The following is a 12,578-nucleotide window of genomic DNA, read 5'->3' on the forward strand; positions in this document are numbered from 1 at the left end:
CCATTGTTACAATGAGGGGTTAGCCTAAACGGGCCGTTGAGAGCACTACCAAAAAAAAGGGTTAGGTTTCATACTTTTATTATGAATTAGATTGGGTCGTGGGTCACCGATGGTTTAAGAGAGCACTACCAAAAAAAAGGGTTAGGTTTCATACTTTTATTATGAATTGGATTGGGTCATGAGCATTTGTGGCTTGGATTATGGGCTAGATCAAACATGGGTTATTTTGAAGAAACAGGGCTTTTTAATTTTTCTTCTTTTTCCGTTTTTTTTCTTTTTTCCTTTCTCTTAAAATAAGATAAAGCAAAGTAGTAGTAATATCGATAAAATAATAATAAATAATAAATTTTAAATTAAGGAATTCACGACAAGTCTAGCACGATCCATGACTTTGTAATCCTTGATACTAATGTTGTCAAAATCGAGTTTTTATGTAGAAACGAAAAGGGTGGTAGAAACGTAAATCGTAGAAACGACACGAAACGTAAAATTTATACTACTTAAGGTCAAGATATTAAGTTTCTTCGTCGTTCAGTTTCTTTTAGAAGGGATTTTTCTCTCTTCATAATAGCATATATGCTCTATTGCAAAGTTTTTAGTTGCCAGTCCCAGCCACCAAGGTTTTGCCCCTTTCGCTGGAATCAAAGATTTTTTTTGGTTGGGATTTTAAAGAATTTTAATATATTATTTTTGGACAAAAAAATCCATTGATATTCAATTAGGATTTTAATGGATTGAAAAAAAATCACGTGGTATTCGATTAGGATTTTAAAAGATTATTTTAGAGTTCATCCAAATCCATTGGTATTCAATCAAGATTTTAAACAATGGAAAACCAATCTTGTGATATTCAAAAATCTAACGATTTTAATGGATTTTTTATTGGTGTAGATTTCGTTAGACATTTTAGTAAGAAATATAAATAGAATGTCTCTCTTACAATCTCACCATAACCCTAGGATTTCTTGAGATTTCTTCAGATTCGAAATTTTCTTAGAATATTCAATGATATATGGTTAGAAAACTCTCATCACGTAGAATTAAAACCCCAAGATTTTTAATATCAATTGTAAAAAATTTCAAACGAAATTTTATTATGAACTTTAGGTTCTATATGCAAATTTAGAATTGTTTTAATAATTAAAAAAAAAAATTGGTCTTATAATCATATACGCATAGCTTTGATACCAAATGAAGAAGATAATTTTCAACTCATTGGTCAAACCCAAGAGCATAAACGAGAAAATGCTAATGCATGGAGGACTAGTATAACTTTAGATTTGTGAAAAGTTGTTGTTTAGTAATTTTGAATGTTTGTTAAAAATTATATTATGTTTTACTGATTAAGAAAATTATATTAAGTTTTTTTTATTATTAATTTCATTGCCTTTCTTTGTTTTTTTATGGGGAATGTTATACTTATAACCTATTTTTATTTACAACATTTTACAACCATATCTTAATTGATGATTTTCGTCAATCAACGGTTATTATTTTCGCAAATCAAACTCATTAATTAATATTTAATTCCCAATGAATGATAACCGTTGATTAACGGAAATCAACGGTTAAGATGTGGTTGTAAAAGATTATAAATAAAAATAGATTGTAAATATAACTTTTCCTTTTTTTATTGACTATTGTAATTTTGAATGTTTGTTAAAAATTCATATTATTCTTTCAAATCTTATAAATTCATATTGTCCTTTCAAATCTTATAAATTCTATTAAAATCCTTTAAAATTCAATTTTATGAAATCTTAATTTTTTTTATAATAGTATTTTAAAATCTATAAAACAAATTATCTCAAATAATTATTATTTTTTTTAAATTCTAATCTAATACACGCTATTCTTCTCTCGATTTCCCGAGAAAACTCGTGCTTGATATTCTTGAACTCAAAAGTGGTGAGCATATTTTGTTGTATGTGTTCAAAGTTCAACCGATGAGACCAATTCAGCTTCCTGAGCCGCCAAGCCCTACCGGCCTGAGGGGTACTCCTGAGATCTTCGAATCTGGTGTTCACACCTTCGTTAGACGCGCTATCGTCATCGGAAACGGTTTCCCCGCTTCCGAGAATCAGAGCATCGGATTGGTTCGCGCCCTTGGCCTCTCAGATAAGCATATCTTATATGTACGAATATATCCCCTCTCCTTTTTTTTCTTTTCCTTTTCTTGCAACTAGTTCTTCACACTTATAACATTGCTACTAAGTGAAACAAGTAGTTTTGATCTTTGAATTTGACCTGAATGAGAAATCACATATATGTGGATAACGGTATGATTTGTTTAAAGAGTGAATTGCTAAGTTAGTCACTGAAAGATATAGCATTGGTTTTATTGGTCTCCTAACTGAAATATGCATTCTGCTGATCAAATTTAGTCCTTGAGTTGATGGCGGCAGGTATTCATTTGACCGATGAAATGTATATTTTAAGGACTTGTGTGATAATTTTCTTCTTTTAGAATCTAGTATAATTTCCGCTATATCTTTTAGGGACTGAATTGAAGGTTATTCTTCTTAAAATTACTATAGTATGTAATGTTGGCAATAGATAAATTGGAATGTGAACACCAATAGGGGGAAATTTGAACATACGAAGCACTCAAGCATAGAGTGGTGGTGTTAGAAGATAAGTTGAGAGAAAGAATTTTGCTCGACGTAGACAATGTAAAATGCGCAGTTAAAAGAGCGGGTAAATGGCATCTATATTTGGGTAAATCATCAAACATTTATCCAAGTGATATTGGATAGTAGGTGTAGTTTAGAAACATAATTCTAAATTGAGAAAGGAGTACTTATTTTTGGTGATGTCGATTGAACCCTAATGAAGATTTCCTGGGGAGATAGACAATGGTATTTTGTTGGGCACTCTTATGCTAGATCGCATTGGAATCTTGAGTAAGGGTAGTAGAGGTATTTGAATTGTAACAACCTTGCCTATGTGGCAAGGAGGGTGTGAAGGAATGGAAATAGTTAGAAGCAAAGATAAAAAGGAGGGAAAGGTAGGGGAGAGAGGCATCCAGACATTGAGTTAGTTTTGGGGCCTTTGGTCAAGGAGGTTTGCAGAACCTCAAAGTTCTACGGTGTTCTATCTTTTGTTTTCTTGTTTTTGAGTGATTTTGATCTTTGTAAATTGGGGTTTGTCCCTATTTCTCTGTAATAGAATATTTGGTTGCTATCATATTTCCACCAGTTTTATTATACTAAATTGTATGTTTCTATATCTTTGTTGGTATAGAATGTGATTAACATTGTATCCTTACATTCCTTATATTTCAGTTTGGTGTTTTTCCATTTAGAGCCCGTTTGGAGCACCTGATAAGAAAGACATGATACGATAGTTTATCTTATCCTGTTCTAATCAATTGTTGGTGAAATTATAAGATAGGATAAAGTTATCAGGTTGGCTCATTTTATCCTATTGAAAGCCTGATAACTTATCCTAAAGGTGGGGCTTCGGTTACCCTCCAAGAGGATAGGATAGAAAAAAATAAATTCATTTTATTCCAACCAAGCCTATCTATCCTCTTCTCCCTTTCCCCCTTCGACCTTCGTAACTGACAAATCTCAAAGACATCTCCAATTTTAGAACCGCTAAAAGACCCTATCTTTCTCTATCTCTCAGCTCCTAATCTTTCTCTAGTCAATACTTCACCACCTCCAAATCCAAACAATCCACCGCCACACCAAGAAGTCAGGTGCTACCACCCGCCCACAATCTCAAGGCCTTCCAACCAGAGCAGTCTCAGTCTTCCAAAATGGCCCAAATCAAGGAGTAATCCCTCAAATCCCTAGCCAAGTCCATCACTGTTTGGCTTAGTTTCTTGCTCGAAAACCCTGCCTCTTGCGGTTGCGACTTGTCTATTGCCGGTGTCCACATCGGTGATGCCACTCCGACGTCCAAGGGCAAGAGAGACAGCGGCCCCGAAATCATTGTCGGGGTTGATTCCACCTGGCAAATCGATACGAACCTTGGAAGAGTCTCACCCCAAAAGTTAGCCCATGAGATAGGAGAGCTCAAAGTCCAGATAAACCCCACACCATAACCTTATGTTTCCGATGTGAAACTCCAAGTCCCATACCTTGCAATTGGACCGTAACATTCAACCACACTTCACAGCTCTGACGCCCACGTGGGCTGGCTTTGCGCTAGTTTTTTTACTAGCCCAGGACGAACACTGCAATGCCAACGTCACCATCCGTGCTACTCGATTGCAACTAGGAAACATAGTGGAGGGCTCTGATACCAATTGATACGAACCTTGGAAGAGCATCACCCCAAAAGCTAGCCCATGAGGTAGGAGAGCCCAAAGTCCATATAAATCACACACCATAACCTTATGTTTTCGACGTGGGACTCCAACTCCCATACCTTGCAATTGGACTGTAACATGAACTCCGAAGCAACAAAGGAAGATGTGGTTGCGTGATGACTGCTATCAAAGTTGGTGAGGAAAATGCTACTGCTGCGGCGGAGTATCCAAAGTACTTGAAGGATTCGCTGAAGGATGTCTACAGTTTCGATGATTTGAAGCAGTGAATGAGGGTCTAGCAAAAGCATTTGAACCATCCTCCACTTGGCCCTCTCCATTGAATGGGAGCGGCCGTAACTCTAGCAATTGAGCTGTCGGGTTTGATTTCTTTCTTGGCTCAGGGGGGGGGGGGGGGGAGGAAATGGTTCTAATGTATACCAATTACCAAAAGGATGGAGATGAGTCGTCTACTTTGACAGATTCCGAGGAGGAATCCGATGACTCGTCAGTCAACAATTATTCAGGTTTCTTAGGGAATGGTGGTGATCCGGGGATGAAAGGAAGAATAATGGAGTTGGAAACTGAGCACCATGAGGTAAAAGAAAAGCCATGGATGCAAGAAGAGGAACATGCAGAGGTTTTTTTATCTAGGGGGCAAGAAATGATAATACTGAAGATGTTTATGCCTAAATTAATGCATATGAACAAGAACTGGTGATAGTGAATGAAAAGTTAAGACTTTCAGAAGAAGAAATCACTAAACTGAAGATTGAGCTTGAAAATTACAGATCCTTGGATTCAGGAAATTGGAGGCTGGTGTTGAATTATCATCAACTAAAGAATAAAGCTAAATGTCAAAGTTGCCTCCCATTTGAGTGCAGTATTGATGGATTAGGTGGGGGTTCCCCTTTATTATTCAAAGCAGAATCATGGATTAAATCAAGTAGTCAAGTGATCCATGGTGTATTATTCTGCAGGTACTTCAAATAAGTGAGCTACGTCAATATAATGGTGCTTGCAGTGATCGAAGTGTGGTGATATTGTTGGTTTTCTTAGCAAGCCAGTTATTTGTCAAGAAAAATGTGGTAAACAGAAAAATTGTAAGGGGGTTCAAGCCAAAAATTGTTGCATTATATTTTGCAGATATATGATTTTTTATTTTAAAAAATAATGCAGGTTATTTTATGTATTTTTCATATATTTTATTAAAATAATGAATTTTAAATTTTTTAAATAAATTAAAATAGGAACTAATGTATAAATAAATTAAAAAAGAATTTTAAAAATCAAATAAAAAAAATATGAAAATCTATTATTGAGGGTATTTTTGTCTATTTAAAGCATATCCTGATGCAATTTAATTCATATCAAACTCATAATAGGATACTATAATCTTATCAGACGGCTTATCTAGTGCATATCAAACATAGGATAAGATATGAGCTTATCAGACTCATCCTATCCTATCATTATCCAGCCCTGTTATCCTATCCGTTCTTATCCTACCCTGTGCACCAAACAAGCCCTTAAGGTATGTTTGGAGGGAAAGGGAAAGCAGGGTAAGTTTTTCATTTGAAGTAAATATTCTCTTATTTGAGAATTTTTAAGATGAAAGGAAATCAAATGTGATATTATCATTGCAATAAGCATTACTTAAAGAGTCGAGCTGGTGCATTTTCATGTGACATTATCTGCAACCAACGTGTGCTGTTATGTGGGTTTTGTGTTTATTGGAAATAAAGGGAAAAGTTGCATATCGAAAAAAAATGATAATTGGAATTATTGTTATCATATTGATGAAATTGATAATGGTAATTGATAATGAAAAAAAAAAGTTACCCATATTTTAATGATAATTTTAACCATTCAAGCATAGAGTGGTGTTGTTAGAAGATAAATTGAGAGAAAGATTTTGCCCAATGTAGACAAGATAAAATGCACAGTTAAAAGGGCGAGGAAATAATTGAAGGGGAACCTGCATCTATATATGGGTAAATGAAGGAGGATTTATCCAAGTGATATTGGACAGTAGGTGTAGTTTAGAAACATAGTTCTAAATTGAGAAAGGAGTTTTTTTTTTTTTTTGTGATGTTAGTTCCTCCCTATTGAAGATTTTCTGGGAAGAGTCACAATGATATTTTGTTTTGGCACTCGGAGTCTCAGACCATGTTGGATTTTTTAGTAGGGGTAGTAGAGGGATTTGAATTATAACAACCTTGCCTATGTGGCTGGGAAAGGTAGGGGAGAGAGGCATCCAGACATGAGTGAGTTTTGGGGCCTTTGGGCAGGGAGGTTTGTAGATCCTCAAAGTTCTGCAATGTTCTAACTTTCTTTTTGTTGTTTTTGAGAGACTTTGATCATTGTGAATTGGGGTTTATCCCTCTTTCTCTGTAATAGAATATCTGGTTCCTGTCATATTTCCACCAGTATTATTATACTAAATTGTATATTTCCATATTTTTGTTGGTATAGCATGTGATTAACATTGTATCCTTACATGCCTTATATCACAGTTTGGTGTTTTTCCATTTAGGGTATGTTTGGAGGGAAAGGGAAAGGAGGTTAAGTTTTTCATTTGAAGTAAATATTCTCTCATTTGAGAATTTTTTTTAAATGAAAGGAATTGAATGTGATATTATCATTGCAATTAGCATTACTTAGAGTCCAGCTGGTGCATTCTCATATGACATTATTTTGAATCAAATTGTGCTGTTATGTGGGCTTTGGGTTTATTGCGAAGGCTATCTCTTAATAATTTTCAGGACTCAAATTTTCCTTCTTTAAAAAGCATTATATTTCATCATGTCAAAATTGAAAGTACCTCTTAATAGCTGAATGAGTTTGCTCATCATTTTATGACTGGCTTATTGCAGCGGGTTCGCAGGCCAAGAGGTGGAACTAATGAGTGGCTTCAATGGCTTCCAGTTTCTCTCCATAATAAAATATATTATATAGTAAGAATGATCGGCAGTTATTCTCAGCTTCTGTTCAAATCTCAAGAAAAGAAGCCTATGTCTCTACCTTCAGAAAATGGTGACAGCGCAGGCTTGTCAGTTGTCTTAGAAGCTGATGTAATGAAGATTGTGAATTTAGCTCGGGAAACTTATGAGAAGTAAATTTTATTCCTATTCTTTAGTTGTAAAACTGACTTATACTGTCAAATGATGCGTATAGCTTGGCTGAGCTTTATGTTCATTTCTTGATGAAGACAGATTTAAATGCCTGTGTGTCTTTGCCATTAATAATCTTGTTCAGAATGATAAACTTCCTCTAAACATAGCAGGGTACCTAATTACCTATAAATCAATTAGTTCTATTTAATATGTTATGTGACATATGATACAGAAATGTGTGGCTTGATGTAAATTACTTGACAATTTATTCCTTGTAAATGATTAATTTATACAACTAAGTCAGCTACTAAAACTTGTAAAAGATTTCCAGTTCATCATGTTAGATAAAAATTAATGTTCTGACATTTTAATTGATTTACTAGACAAATCCAATCAGCATTCTGATTCTCATATCGATGTAATATGAATCCTGATTCTTGTTCTTGTACTTCCTGCATTCTATGGTTTCTTTCTTGTATATTCTTCATCACCTAATTCTTTGGCCACTAACAAAGAAGGATATGATTGATGTTTTATCCAGGGAGGGACCTTTGTTGGTGGTTGCATCTGGAAGAGATACCATTTCTACTGCAAGTTCCATAAAACGTTTTGCATCTGAGAATGTTTTTGTTGTTCAGGTCTGCAGACTTAATGCATATTTTTCTTTTATCCAAGTATGCTATGATATCTTGTAAATTAAGCAATTATTGAGTGTGCACACAAAAATTTGGGACAACAATTTACTAGCACCAGTGTGTTTTTGTTGCAATGATTTATGAAGATAATGAGTATGATTCAATTCCAATAATGCTATATAAATCCAATATTTTTAGTTGGTTTTTGTTTTATTGAAAACTCAGAGGTGAATTAAAAAGAATAGGCTTAATGCCTTAAACCAAGGATGAATTTCAGCTGGTGATTGACATTAAGTGGGAGTTGTTGTTAGAATTGAATATCCACACAGATGCAAGAGACAACCAGACTTGTGTATCTACAAAAAAAACTTTTCTTTTCTATTCTTGCTTTCTTGCTCTTTTTCTTTTTCTCTTGATCTACTTGATCTACATTTCATACAAACTATCAAAGGCTATTTATAAGCTATAAAACTGACAAACATAACTCCACACATAACAACTCATTACTTTATAACTGACATAACTGACTCATTAATATTCTAACTGACATAACTGACTCATTAATATTCTAACTGACACAAGAAACTAAAAAACCAAAACTGCTAAAAAACGGACATTTAAAATTTATCCCTACAAAACTCCCCATAAATTTTAAATTCTTCTTTCTTTCTTCGCGTTGCTTCTTGTTTTCTTCAACTTTCTGATCGCGCTTGTTTTCTTCAATCTTGATCACTGACAAGAAACATCTAACACCTTCCAACTTAATTAACTCAAAAAGAAAATATCTCCCCTGCAATTATTTTTCTGAACATATTTTATTTTATCCGGTGGCTTCTTCAATTTGATATTTTCAGTTTCATTAGCAGGACTTTCCTTGTTTCCATTCGCTGTATCTTCTTCACCTGCAAGTTTCTCGTCACCCAAATTCTTCTCAGTTTCATTCGCCACTTCATCAGTTGTTTTCACAATTTTATTTCCTCGTCCAATCCCAATTTCTGCATCATTGGTATTGTCAACAAAACCTCTTTTTCTCTTCAAGACCACATCCTTTTCTTCAAATGCACCTTCCATTTTTTCTCCGTTCTCGGCTCCTTCATTGCCGTCTTCCTTGCACCTCCTCAATGGCATCTCGAACCAGCGACCTATGCCGGTCGCCGACGTCGACCTCGTCACGCCGGGGTCGAAGTCTCTTCCAAAACATGAACTCGGTGATTTAGCCGGGATCTCCCCCATCCCGGTTATCAACATGAGACTCGGATTCGCAGTCTCCTCCAAGCCGGTCTCCATCAAGCATCTCGGATTCCACGCTTCTCGTTCCTTTGCTGGCTTCTCAAGCTCCTTCGACATCTCGTCTTCTTCCTTATCCTCTCTATCCGGCTTCTGAATTGACTCGCCGCTCTCAGCGTCTTTGATCTCGGCTCCCATAGCCGCAATCATCGTCTTTTTCTCTGATTCATCTCTCTCACGCTCCAACGCGTCGATCTTCTTCGCGGATACGTTGCCGTTGGCAATCTCAGACTCCTCCATCTCGGTCTCTTCTTCATCCGCATGATTCTCCTCATCTTCATCATCATCATTGATGATTTCATCTTCTTCTTCATCAATCAGATCAAACCGTCCAGGTAGATATTTTGCTATAAAGGCTATTAGAAAATCCTTCCACATATTATTAAAGTCGCGGCAGTTCCATGTACGGAACCATTTGATTGCGCTTCCTCTGAGTCTTCTCATGGCTACCTGCCATTTGTCCTCCGTCCAGATTTTTTCTTTCCGAAAATGTTCCTTCAAACAGAGAAGCCAATCTAATGCTTCATCCTTATCTCCATGGAAGAGTGGCACCTCTAACTCGCTCTTTTTCTCCATAGCTCTGATACAATTTGTTAGAATTGAATATCCACACAGATGCAAGAGACAACCAGATAACAATTTGGGCAAACTACTTTATAGGTTGGAAATTCTCCATGTCTACTTTCAATCTTTAAAGCAGTTTAGTTTTAGAATTCCTTGGCATGATCTTGCTAGGAAATCCTGAGAACACTTTGCTACTTCAATGCTCTCTTTCCCCAATGAACTTCTCTGTCTTTTACTTTATTTTCTTTACTTCTCTTTTTATCTCATTCAAGGTTTTAAATTGTAGTTGTGATATTGGTTGTGGTTGCATTGTGTCGTTGTATTAAAGTAACATAGTTACTGGCTTACTGCTATGAGATCCTATTATGAAGAAATGAATCCCCTGCTCGTAGGCTCTGTATATGTTTAATTACTCATCTGCTTGGTGCTGTGCTATTGGACTTGAATTTTGTTCTGATGTTCATTACAACATAAAAACATCAGCTATGATTTCTAATCTTGGTCTCCTTGATTGTCTTTGTCACATGGGCAGATACAACATCCAAGATTACGTTTGAATAGGTTTGACTTGGTGATTACGCCTAAGCATGATTATTATCCTTTGACTCCAGAAGGACAGAAACAGGTTCCTAGGTTCCTTCGAAGTTGGATAACTCCACGTGATCCTCCAGATAGTCATGTGGTATGCATAATGTGTATATCATATTAGTTTAAATAACTTTTGCTTTCCTGGAGAAACTTTGATTTAACTTTGTTGTTGGCCACTGTCAATTGCTGAGACTGTTATGTGGTAATGTACGTTCAGGTTCTCACCATGGGAGCCCTTCATCAAATAGATTTCACTTCAATACGTAGTGCAGCCATTACTTGGCATGATGAGTTTGCACGATTTCCCAGGCCCTTGCTGGTTGTCAACATTGGAGGACCAACACGTAATTTCTAATGTGAATTTAATCATTTAAAATGCCACTAAAACTTAAGAGAAAAAATATTTACATTTCATAGATTCAGTGGTCAAAGAGAAAAAATATTTACATTTCATAGATTCAGTGGTCAAACAAAATCGGTAACCTGACTAATTTCCATTATTGATTTAGGCAACTGTCGATATGGTGTAGACCTAGCAAAGCAATTAGCAGCCTCTTTGCACAGTGTTCTTGTTAGTTGTGGGAGTGTGCGAATATCCTTTTCAGAAAGGACTCCACAAAAGGTATAGTCATACCTTAAAGTTTCCTAAAGTAATATCACTTAACAGCCCTTGCTTTCCATCTCTGACACACTTTCTTCCCTCTCTTTGGTCTTTTTAACAGGTGTCCAATATTATAGTGAACGAACTTGGGAATAACCCTAAAGTTTATATTATTTGGGATGGGCAAGGTAAATATTTTATTCAGGTTTCAACTAGATTATCTATTCAAATATTTAAAATTTGTTTTAATAGATAATAAGTGCTTAAACCCTGACAGTAATTCACAACATTCAGGACCGAACCTGCACCTGGGCCTTCTAGCTTGGGCTGATGCATTCATTGTCACAGCAGATTCAGTTAGCATGATAAGTGAAGCTTGCAGCACTGGGTATGCTTGTGAAGAAGTATTTCTGTGATTAGAATAATTTTATTTTCTTTCTCTTGATACAAGTGTTTAATATTATGTTTTATTGTTAAATTATTTTGTTCTTTCCACAGGAAGCCTGTCTACGTTGTGGGAGCTGAGCGTTGCAGATGGAAGTTCACAGAATTCCACAAATCATTGAGAGAGCTTGGAGTTGTTCGGCCTTTTACAGGCTCTGAGGATGTAAGTAAAACTCTCAATGAGTTTTGTATCAAATACAAGGATTGAATATTATTGAGGAAGAAGGATGTCTGTTCTGGAGTTACATATATTGTCAAGTAAGTATGTTTTGTAATGTGTATGTGTTTTTAAAATTTTCAGATATCAGAAAGTTGGAGCTATCCACCCCTTAACGATACTGCTGATGCGGCTAAACGGGTTCATGAAGCGCTTGCTGCCCGAGGTTGGAAACTGAAGATATAGAATGCAATTTGAAGTTGACATATTACTTTTTTTTTCGATTTTATTTATTTTTCTGAATGGAGGTAACCATTTGTTCTTTGGAAGATATTTACAGAACATAATATTTCATTCATATCACGAATAGGAAATACAGATCCGCTTGTAATTTTCCACCATACCAATTTTTTAAGTTGTAATATAAAGTTAAGCGTATGATTGCGGCTTGTAAAATGTAGTTGGTATGTTTTTGGCATTTTAAAGAATGAGATGAATAAAAAAAATTGAGTTGAAATTGTCCTGTATTATCATTTTCTTTCTATTCATTATCTGCAGTTTAATTTGACATTATCTTTGGCAATTAAATGCCACCAATATGTTTCTACCAAAAAAAAAAAAAAAAATGCCACCAATATGTTATTCATGCTATGCGGTTTCAACCGAAGAAGATAGTATGAAGCTTGATTCACTCTAAAGTAGGAGAGAACTACATAATGTAATGTTATTAAACTAACTTATAAACACTCTTTTTGTTTTTTGTTTTTTTTTTTAACTCAAATTTTATGGGGTGTTAAATGCTTGGTTGGTATTCCACCAAGATCGGAGGGATATATATTGCACCAAGTATATGAAAAACTTTTGTGAAACAAGAAAAAAGAGAGTATTTTTTGGTTAAAAAAGAGTAATAATTTGATTGTTCGATTGCCTT

The 12,578-nt window shown here is 35.3% G+C and overlaps 1 protein-coding gene across 2 annotated transcripts; it reads left to right on the plus strand.

Annotated features, from left to right (window-relative positions):
• The first annotated feature begins 1,922 nt into the window (after positions 1–1,922).
• LOC133289868 (mitochondrial fission protein ELM1) lies at positions 1,923–12,150 on the plus strand. 2 transcript variants are annotated; one of them, XM_061487888.1, is made up of 11 exons: positions 1,923–2,135; positions 7,132–7,228; positions 7,286–7,370; positions 7,913–8,009; positions 10,390–10,539; positions 10,663–10,789; positions 10,955–11,067; positions 11,168–11,234; positions 11,341–11,434; positions 11,545–11,653; positions 11,792–12,150. In XM_061487888.1, the coding sequence occupies exons 1-11, from the start codon at positions 1,947–1,949 to the stop codon at positions 11,891–11,893; spliced, it is 1,230 nt and encodes a 409-aa protein (XP_061343872.1). In that variant the 5' UTR covers positions 1,923–1,946; the 3' UTR covers positions 11,894–12,150. The 2 variants fall into 2 exon arrangements, with proteins under 2 accessions (XP_061343872.1, XP_061343871.1); XM_061487887.1 differs by having other exon boundaries at positions 7,132–7,370.
• The last annotated feature ends 428 nt before the right edge of the window (positions 12,151–12,578 follow it).

Source organism: Gastrolobium bilobum, unplaced genomic scaffold (assembly GCF_033153095.1).
Source record: "Gastrolobium bilobum isolate Gb01-03AN ecotype WA unplaced genomic scaffold, APGP_CSIRO_Gbil_v1 utg4848, whole genome shotgun sequence".
Classification (NCBI taxonomy): domain Eukaryota; kingdom Viridiplantae; phylum Streptophyta; class Magnoliopsida; order Fabales; family Fabaceae; genus Gastrolobium; species Gastrolobium bilobum.

Coding starts and splice junctions, on each gene's coding strand:
- LOC133289868 (XM_061487887.1), top strand. CDS start 1,947: ATGAGACCAATTCAGCTTCCTGAGCCGCCAAGCCCTACCGGCCTGAGG. Junction 7,371..7,912: donor GCTCGGGAAACTTATGAGAA/GTAAATTTTATT, acceptor TGTTTTATCCAG/GGAGGGACCTTTGTTGGTGG. Junction 11,435..11,544: donor AGTGAAGCTTGCAGCACTGG/GTATGCTTGTGA, acceptor TTCTTTCCACAG/GAAGCCTGTCTACGTTGTGG.